This window comes from Anarhichas minor, unplaced genomic scaffold (genome assembly GCF_050575085.1).
Source record: "Anarhichas minor isolate MPS153535 unplaced genomic scaffold, ASM5057508v1 ptg000012l, whole genome shotgun sequence".
Classification (NCBI taxonomy): Eukaryota; Metazoa; Chordata; class Actinopteri; order Perciformes; family Anarhichadidae; genus Anarhichas; species Anarhichas minor.
In genome coordinates this window covers 317743-326322 of record NW_027466458.1, presented here as the reverse complement: position 1 = coordinate 326322, position 8580 = coordinate 317743, and the positions used below count along the sequence as shown (strand labels likewise).

Sequence of the window (8580 nt, the reverse complement as noted above, 5' to 3'; positions counted from 1 at the left end):
CTGATGAGAAAAAAAAAAAGATCTCCCATTAAATATAGACACACAGACATAAAAGGACACATTTTTTTGTCTGATTATTTTATTAATGCACATTCCTTTCATTCACCTCATTTGAGTTTTTTTGTATCGTTAGATTTGTCTTTTTTTAAAGTATGATCGATATACACGCTAGTAGCATTGAGTAATGGCAACATGCTGCTGCTGTGCTCCTGAACACGAATCCTCTCGCTGGTGGCATGTGGCGGCGGTTATGATGCGATTACAACTGACCTGCTCTAAACTACAGCTCGCCATTGGAGGACTGAGCCCTGGCGACTCGTACGACGCTTCAGGTGGCCTGTCACTATGGAAACTACTTTCTTGTGGGTTGTCAGTGTGGATTTTGTCGAGTTGTAGACTTTGTTACACCAATCGTGTCTGCATTTAACAACAATGGCGGACAGTGAAGACCAAAATATAGACGCTAGCCAGCAGGCGTAACCGTCTGTAAACCGTGATGAAAAGTGAGAAGAGAGAGTGGAATATACATTTGAACAATTGTCTTCTTTTCTTGGGGATTTAAAGGAACAGTTCACCCCCAAAATCAATAATACATATTTTGTCTCTTACCTGTAATGCTATTTATCAATCTAGATTGTTTTGGTGCGAGTTGCTTGATTTTGGAGATATCGTCCGTAGAGATGTCTGCCTTTCTTATTAGAAATCATGACCCTGGTTACTCAAGATAATATACAGACCTTGTTGTGACCAGTTTCATGTAGGAACTATTTTTTTAAGCCATAGTTCGTTAACGAAAAAAAATGATTTCCAGAAAGAGAAATTGCTGTTGAGTTTTTCAAATGTATTTTTTTTTTGGCGCTTTGAGCTCCACAAGCAGAGCACCATTTAGTGCCATTATAATGGAGAGAAGGCAGACATCACTACAGCGGTATCTCCAAAACTAGTCAACTCACACCAAAACAAACTCGATTAAAAGCACTACAGGTAAGGGGGGGGGGGATCCCTTTTTTGATTATGGGTTGAACTGTCACTTTAAGGTTTACACTGTGAAACTGATGTTGATGTTGCTTGCACATACATATATTTTTTTTTTTTGAAGTGGAGCCTCCACCTCTGCACTGATTCTGTTACTCCACCTGCTCCAGTTTCACATCCAGACCACTTACGATTATCCCATCGGGGCCAAGGTCACTTGAAGACAAAGCACTTCACTGTAAACAATCAAATCTCGACCTAGTCACAGAATTCAGCCCAACACAAACATCGACCCTACTGCTGCTGTACATCCTGGGCTTTTTAACTCCAGAGTAGCATGTGGCACTGTGAGGTATACGGTATAATGACATTACGAACCGGTGATGTGATAAACTCACTTGACTATTGTTTGAATGATAAAGACATTTCAGCAATGTACATAATGAGCTATTGCACTGATGATAACCTCTGACCTTCAAATACACCGGACACAAACTCACTCATGAACACTCCGATCGGCTGAATCAGGGGCCTCGTCTGTGTGCTTGGTATCCATCTTTTCCTTGATTGTGAGATACTTCTTCAACATGTGCTTATGCCTTACAGAATGAACACTGCTCGTTTTCCAATTAGCATAACGTTGAACATAAATCAAACATTTGTCTGAATAAGATTTGATCACCAATCAGCCTCAATTAGAGCGTATGAGAGACGCTAACACACTGTCGCTCTCATTTCCGATAATTTACCACGTATTATGTAAAGTTCAGACAAGGAAATTACTTCAATTAAAACCCAATACGGGTCCAATATACATAACAAAACTGTAATTGTTGGTTTGTGCACAACTCCCCCCTCCATCGCCACAGCTGGCAATACCTATCTATGTCTTGCTACGAGAAAAATCCCCTATATATCTAGTCTTCAACTGAAATATAATGCCATCTCGTAATCTTTCTGATCTGCAGTGTACTCCTCTTTTATCCTTTAGCTCTCTGGACCCAAAATTGGTACCGCCTTTATAATAATAACAAAAAGAGACAACACATAATATTTACAGCTAACAGTAAAAAGAGTGTATACCTGTAGAAGAAGAGCTCATGTTTGAAAGCAAGAATACTGCTTGCACTGTGTTTTCATCAGTGCTATTATTGCAAAGTGAATAGGGCGAAGATTACAGGGCATTTAAACGAGAAATCTCCAAGAGCACTGCTCTGAGGGAGAGGTTCAACCGCTGTTGGCGACCCAGATAGAGAAAGGTTTCGGATGTTGTTGTGAAGAGCTGTACGATAATACAACTCCTACTCCACAATAGTGAAAAAAAATGCTTACATTTAGATGCACTTTCTGGCAAAGTCATTGGGACCTTTACGTTTCGTCCGTTGCTACGAAACGCCTATCTTTCATTTTTGTGCCAAAAAAGGTACCAGAGCGCATCAGTGAGGAGTGCAACATTGTGTGGTCAACAGCACTGAGTCACTGCAGAGGGAGAGGTGTCCCCGCACCTCTCCTACCGCCCCTACGGTGGAGTTACACAAACATCTTCAAAAAGTGGGAGTAGTGTGGGACCAAAAAACATGCCCTGATGGGTACAGGAGGCATCAGTTCATCTCAGTGTTGAGCAAAAAACGATTACACACCCTCTGTAGGGGTTTGAATATATTAACAGTCTTAAGATTTTATCATTAATCCAATCTTTTATCAACACAAACGGTCAGTATGTTGTGAAACAGCTTGGTTGTTGACTAAATCTTCTCATAACGGCCGTTCAGTCCACATGCCGTCTCTAAGACATCCAAATATAGATTTGTGCCGCTGTTCGTGTCTTTGTCACTGTAACTGTGTTTCCGGGTTGACGCGATCCTGGAAGATGTACAGGTTGTTGGTGGCCGCTATGGCAATGATGTTCTCAGACGGGTGCCAAGCCATGTGCAGGATTTTCTTGGTGAAGTCTAGGCTGTCGACGCCCACGTCCCCGCGGCGCCGCTTGCCGCCGTTGTACACTCGCCGGGTCCGCAGCACGGCCCGAGGCTTGCTGCTCTCTCGCCAAGCCTCCAGGGTTACGCCTCGGCCCGTCTCCCTGTCGAACATCCGGAAGAAGCTGTTGTACGCCCCTGTCATGATCACGCTGAGGAGAGGAGAGAGATTGACATGACGAGATGTCATATTGAATGCACGGTGAAAGAGAAGAAATGCTCGGTTCACAGAGGGGAGAGGAAGTGGACGGGAAGATAACGAAACTGAAGGCAAAGGGATTGATTTGACGTCGGCAAAGCTTGTCTCTGGGATTGATTTAGATGTCGGATAATGGCAGAGGCAGAGCATTCAGCGCATCACTGCGAGCAGAAACACACTGACACACAGTATACTGTGCTTTGTCTATCCTTGTCTCCTTACCTGTCTGAGCTGTTCCAAACACACTCAAACTTGTCAAAGATGCAGTCGTTTTCATAGAGGGAACACAGCTTACTCCTCAGGTATTCATGGACCTGTGGATCAAGCACACAGTCAACCTTAGTGTCTAGGGTAAATCAAAGACTGTTTATAAGAGGTGGACGTAGTCACTGTGACATCATCCATTGGTTTGTGGACTACAATTTTGAAGCCTCAAGTTTGGCAATTTGGCCGAACACAATCTTGTTTTTTTGGCCGCTGCCATCCCTTCTTTTTTTTTAACCAGAAGTGACACGAGAGAGTGCGACCGAACAATGAAGAAGACATTTTCAGGTGACCAATACACACTGTTAAAGTTGTAAGAAGAAAACACGAACAACTCCCAGACTGGACAACGCCATGGTAGCGACCTGTCAATCACAAGGTAGTCCCGCCCTAAAGCATACCCTGTTTATGGTCTATTTGACTCTAAATGGACCAGAACTTACTAAATGAACATCATGCTGTATTGAAGAAGACTTGAAACTAGAGATTGAGACCATAAACTCATGTTTACAATGTTTACTGAGGTAATAAATCAAGTGAGAAGTACGGACATTTTCTCATAGACTTCTATACAATTAGACTTATTTTAACAACCAGAGGAGTCGCCCCTTGATGGCCATTAAAAAGAATGCAAATTTAAGGCACTTGGGGTAGATTCAGACCAAAACATGTTGGTCCAATGGATCCACCATTTCCAAAGCTTAACATCTACGACAGACTGCATGTTTTCAAAATCTGTCTGGATGTCACATTCATCAACAACACAACAATCACAGGCTACAAGGGCCACATTAACATGCATTTAATCAGCACAGGTTATACAGATCTTAACTGACACATAGGTGTGCTAACTTACCTGGTACGTCTCCACGGGGCCCTTGTCCATGTTCAAGTCCCACACCTTGGCGGTGAGGTAGTCTCTGGTCAGCAGGTAACGCCCACTGTGGCTAAACTTGACGTCCGACACAGAGGAAATGATCTCTGAGAAGAAGGACCGGCTCCCTGGATCCTCAGGTTCCTCAAACACTAAACAGCGACAGAGTGATCGATTATTCACAAATATGACATTTTGTATCGCGAGAGCAATTATGTTCAATTCTGCGTTGCAAAAATGTAATCGATGCGAACAAGCTCTCCAATGTCCACAGCGTTACTCACGTTTGGTGTGTCGGTCACAGAGAGCGGAGGCTCTCATGTCACAGAGGCGCAGGGTGCCCTTGCTGCTGCTGTACACAAACAGGTGGCAGTGGTGAGGGTGGAACTCCGCCGCTGTTATCACCTCCGTCAGATCCTCCATGTTGGCTGGTTTGATGTCCACGATGTCTGAGAGAAAGGCCTGTTAGGGATTAAACACCACTGAGGTGGCAGCAAATCCTTGGGAGGTGCACATATCATACTGTCTGCATAGATAACATATGCAGACAGTATGATATATGTTGTAAAATCTTTGCAGGGTAGAGTGATAAGTCACCTAAAATCCTTTTCAGTTGCTTTTCAGTTTCAGACAAACGTTTAATTTTTCAGTACCGACTTGTTCGGCGCTCTCACCTCAATACATAATCAAAACCCCCAAAACGCTGCCCCCCCCCCAATGCTCACTCTGCTCCCTCTCTGTTCTATTTGTGGCGGTCCTGTGTGGCTCAGAAGAAAGTGTACTGCCAAGTGAATTATTTAAACTCTTCTTCCATAGATGCCTCTTTGATTTTCTAGGTCAGCTTCCGTTTGAAAGGGAAATGCCCCCCCCCCCCCCCTTTGTCCAACACGCTCCAGCCTGAGCTGAATACACAGCGCTTTAATTAATGAAAACATAAATCCAAACATAGACACCGTTTACATGAAATATAGATCAACGATGAATTCAGAGGAGAATGTAAAGTGTAGTTCAACTGAATGTATATTTTAAAGAGGTGGAATTGAGTGCGGGAGAATCAGAGAGCAAGTATATTCATTTTGCACGATTGTAGGTGGTGCGTATCAACACTGTTAATTCATGTGATGGAGTCAAACACGCGAACAAACATAGGATTCACTGTGCTCTTGTTCTAACTGTTTACTTTAATACATAGATTCACTGACTTCAACTGAACCCCAAAATATTCGTGATTTATTATGACACTATTTTTACTTTATTCTAACTCCTGTTACAGAAATAGATTTTGAATTAAAAATCATCCTATTATAATGTTCGCATTACTGCTGCCAAATGTATAATGATGGCAGTGAAAATGATAGCTCCCTCTTCGCACTTTCATTATGTGAATTTCATACCCTATGTTACAATTTTTTTTTTTAAATCAGCTGTATAGCGAGCTACGGAGTTATAGAAAGCCCAGAGTGATGTTCAGGAGCACAGTGCAATAATACAAAATTGTTCATGACATAAACAAAGCGAATCGCTGTTAGTTAGGATACTGAAGCTGCGGTCCGTGATGCCCAGGTGCCACATGTTGATGCGGAGGTCGTCAGCAGACAGGTAGGTCTCCCCGTCGCTGTTGACTGAGATGGAGTTAACGTGGTAGGTGTGCCCGTTGGAGAACACTCGTCTGGGACGGACCTCGACCATCAGATCTGTGGGTTTCAGCACCGGCACCTTAGATACAGAGATAGAGAGGCGACGACCAACAAGAGGGATGGAGTCAGGGGTCATATGAGGGCACTTGGAACATCAACCTGATACGTGGCTGATAAAGGTGTGTGTGTGTGTGTACCTGCAGAGAGGTGATGGTAGAGGTGTCCTTGATCCGCCCCTCCTCATCTTTCAGGTTGTATCCCTCTGGTCTCTTGTCTCTCTCACTCACCTTCCACAATTTAATGGTCTTATCTGTGACGGGCGGAGAGAGATTTGGACGTCACAGGAAGTTGAGAGAAAGCTAACATTAAACGCCTCGGCCAGTGGAGAAGAGACCTGATCATGAATTCTTCTTCATGTGGCCAGTTTCTCAGGAAATCCTGATTAGAAACGCACCGATACGGATATCGGACTAGTGGTCCGATACTTGCTCAAATAGATGGTTCGGGTATTTGTGACAATGGGCCGATCTGGTTTCGTAATTCAGTACATTTATGTCTATGTATTTATTTGTTAAATTTTTTTACAAAGTTAGGAAAGCAATGTTACACATAAAGGAATTTTCCCAGTCTAATCCACATAGTGAGACATACAGTTTATTAACTAAACACTGGTATCAGATCGGTACTTGGCATCGGCCGATAACCAAAGCCAAGGTATCAGTAACAAGACTGAAAAAGTCGGATCCGCGCATCCCTAGTCCAGATGAGTATTTCAGGGTAATTAAATCCATGACAGGAATAATATACACGGATTAGGTTCTCTGGTTTTAACACTGGCAGGTTGGTGCCACTAATGTCCCCACAAATGTGACTCCAATGACTGTCTGATGATATATTATCCCACCTAGGTAAATGAAGATGTTATCGCTAATATCAATCAAAATGCATGCATAATCACGGTTGATATCTCACAGTACAAACTGTACACATGTCTACTAGCTTCATCCTAACTGGGAAGGAGAGAATGGTGTCACTGGTTTCTCACCATTGGTGGAGAGGAGGAAATGTGCCGCGTTCTGCTGTGGCAGCCATCTGATCTTGTTGATCTTCTCTTCGATCTCCAGACTCTTCAGGTAGTCAAAGTCCGGCTCGTGGCTCTGGAATGTGCTGTAGACATTGTACTCCCCACAGTCCCCCGTCTCCCCCACCTCCTCTGATTCCCCTTTGGACTGTCCGGGGCAAATAAGGAAGAAAACCACAGCTTTGAAAGAACATTTATGTGTAAAGAAATAGCAGAAAAGAACATCTATTTTACAAAGTGATGCCAGAATGCTGTAGTTTGGTCGTATAGGTAGTAACTATTCATTCATGCTTGTTTGCGGATATCCTGGGTATAAATTTGAAGTTTTACATGTTAAACCGACCTCAGTCTCTCTCTGGAAGATGACCACTCGGCCACCTTTATCCCCCGTGGCCAGCAGGTCCCCTGTCTGGTTAAACTCCACCGTAGAGATGACATCAGCTGGGGGAAGATGGGGAAAATGTGAGGCGATTAAGCAGGATAATAGTTAGAATAAGGGAAGTAAGGGTGAAGGAGAGATGATAGAATAGAAAGGACGTAAAGTAGGCACAGAGAAAATGAATCAGGGGTGGAAATGAACAAAAATAAATACTGGATCAATACAAAGTATCCTAATCAATAAAACCAGAATAAATCTTACTCATGCTGCTTGGACCGGACGTGGATTAATTCTCAATGGGACAAGAAAACAAACGCTGAATGTTAATTGTGCTACCAGCTCCTTAAACTCTAAACCAACATGAAATCAAGTTTACCATGCCAAAATCATATCATGGAGTGATTATAGTCAACATCCATCCCCTGGCAGTGCAGGGATGATGCACCCATGCAGCTAATAAATGAATCCACTCAATCACGCCAGCATGCTATCTGACACCCCGGAGACGGGGATGACCCGCCGCCTGCTCTACCTTCAGTGACGTAGTCTCGTAGGAAGGTGTGGTTGATTTTGGGGCTCTCAGCGTCCTCGCCCATCTGAAGCCGAGGGAGGGTGACCCGCCGACGCGCCCGTCCTGAGGGGAAGGGTCCGATCCGTGCTCTCTCTCCCCGCACGGGCTGCGCCCATGCTGCTGGGGCCTAGCGAAGAGGCCTGGAGCAAGGCATCCTGGGGGGGAAAAACAGCCAGCCGGAAGGAGAAGAGGCGTGAAGATGGAGAAGGCGACGGTGAATGAAGAGAGGCAGGAGAAAGAGGGGTTTGGGTTTTTTCCAGGAGGAGGAAAAGGGGGTGAGGGGGAAAGGAAGATGCGGGGAGGACAGAAAGGAGGAGAGTGGTGGAGGTGGAGGATGTGAAGGGCTGGTGATGATGTTGGAAAGAGAAGGAGGAGGGCTGTCATTAGGCGGGTGCTGACGATACACTCGCATGCCAAATGGTGTGACCTTTATTAGGCGTTCAACACACTCATTAGCACAGAAACACGTGTGCAGATGCGCGAGGCCTCGTCGACCGAAATCCCACCGCCATGGAGTGGAGGAAAGACAACAAACAGCTCCAGCAGAGAGAGAGAGAGAGAATATAAACCCGTCTGTATGCACACACAGAGACGGCAGGATGAAGAGGATGATAATATCTACAT

The 8580-nt window shown here is 44.4% G+C and overlaps 1 protein-coding gene across 1 annotated transcript; it reads right to left on the bottom strand.

Moving 5' to 3' along the window:
* Window positions 1-2805: 2805 nt before the first annotated feature.
* Window positions 2806-7981, bottom strand: ppp2r2ca (protein phosphatase 2, regulatory subunit B, gamma a). Its single transcript, XM_076090717.1, has 9 exons — window positions 7918-7981; window positions 7350-7447; window positions 6971-7154; window positions 6123-6235; window positions 5827-6004; window positions 4573-4737; window positions 4271-4440; window positions 3373-3464; window positions 2806-3103 (listed from the first exon to the last, which is right to left on the bottom strand). The coding sequence occupies exons 1-9, from the start codon at window positions 7979-7981 to the stop codon at window positions 2806-2808; spliced, it is 1362 nt and encodes a 453-aa protein (XP_075946832.1).
* Between the last annotated feature and the right edge of the window lie 599 nt (window positions 7982-8580).

Excerpts from the sequence above, each read along its gene's own strand:
- ppp2r2ca (XM_076090717.1), bottom strand. The coding sequence starts at position 7,981 with ATGGGCGAGGACGCTGAGAGCCCCAAAATCAACCACACCTTCCTACGA. Across the intron at positions 7,448-7,917 it reads ACGAGACTACGTCACTGAAG|CTGATGTCATCTCTACGGTG; the intron begins GTAGAGCAGGCG and ends ATCTTCCCCCAG. Across the intron at positions 4,441-4,572 it reads CTGTGACCGACACACCAAAC|TGTTTGAGGAACCTGAGGAT; the intron begins GTGAGTAACGCT and ends GTCGCTGTTTAG.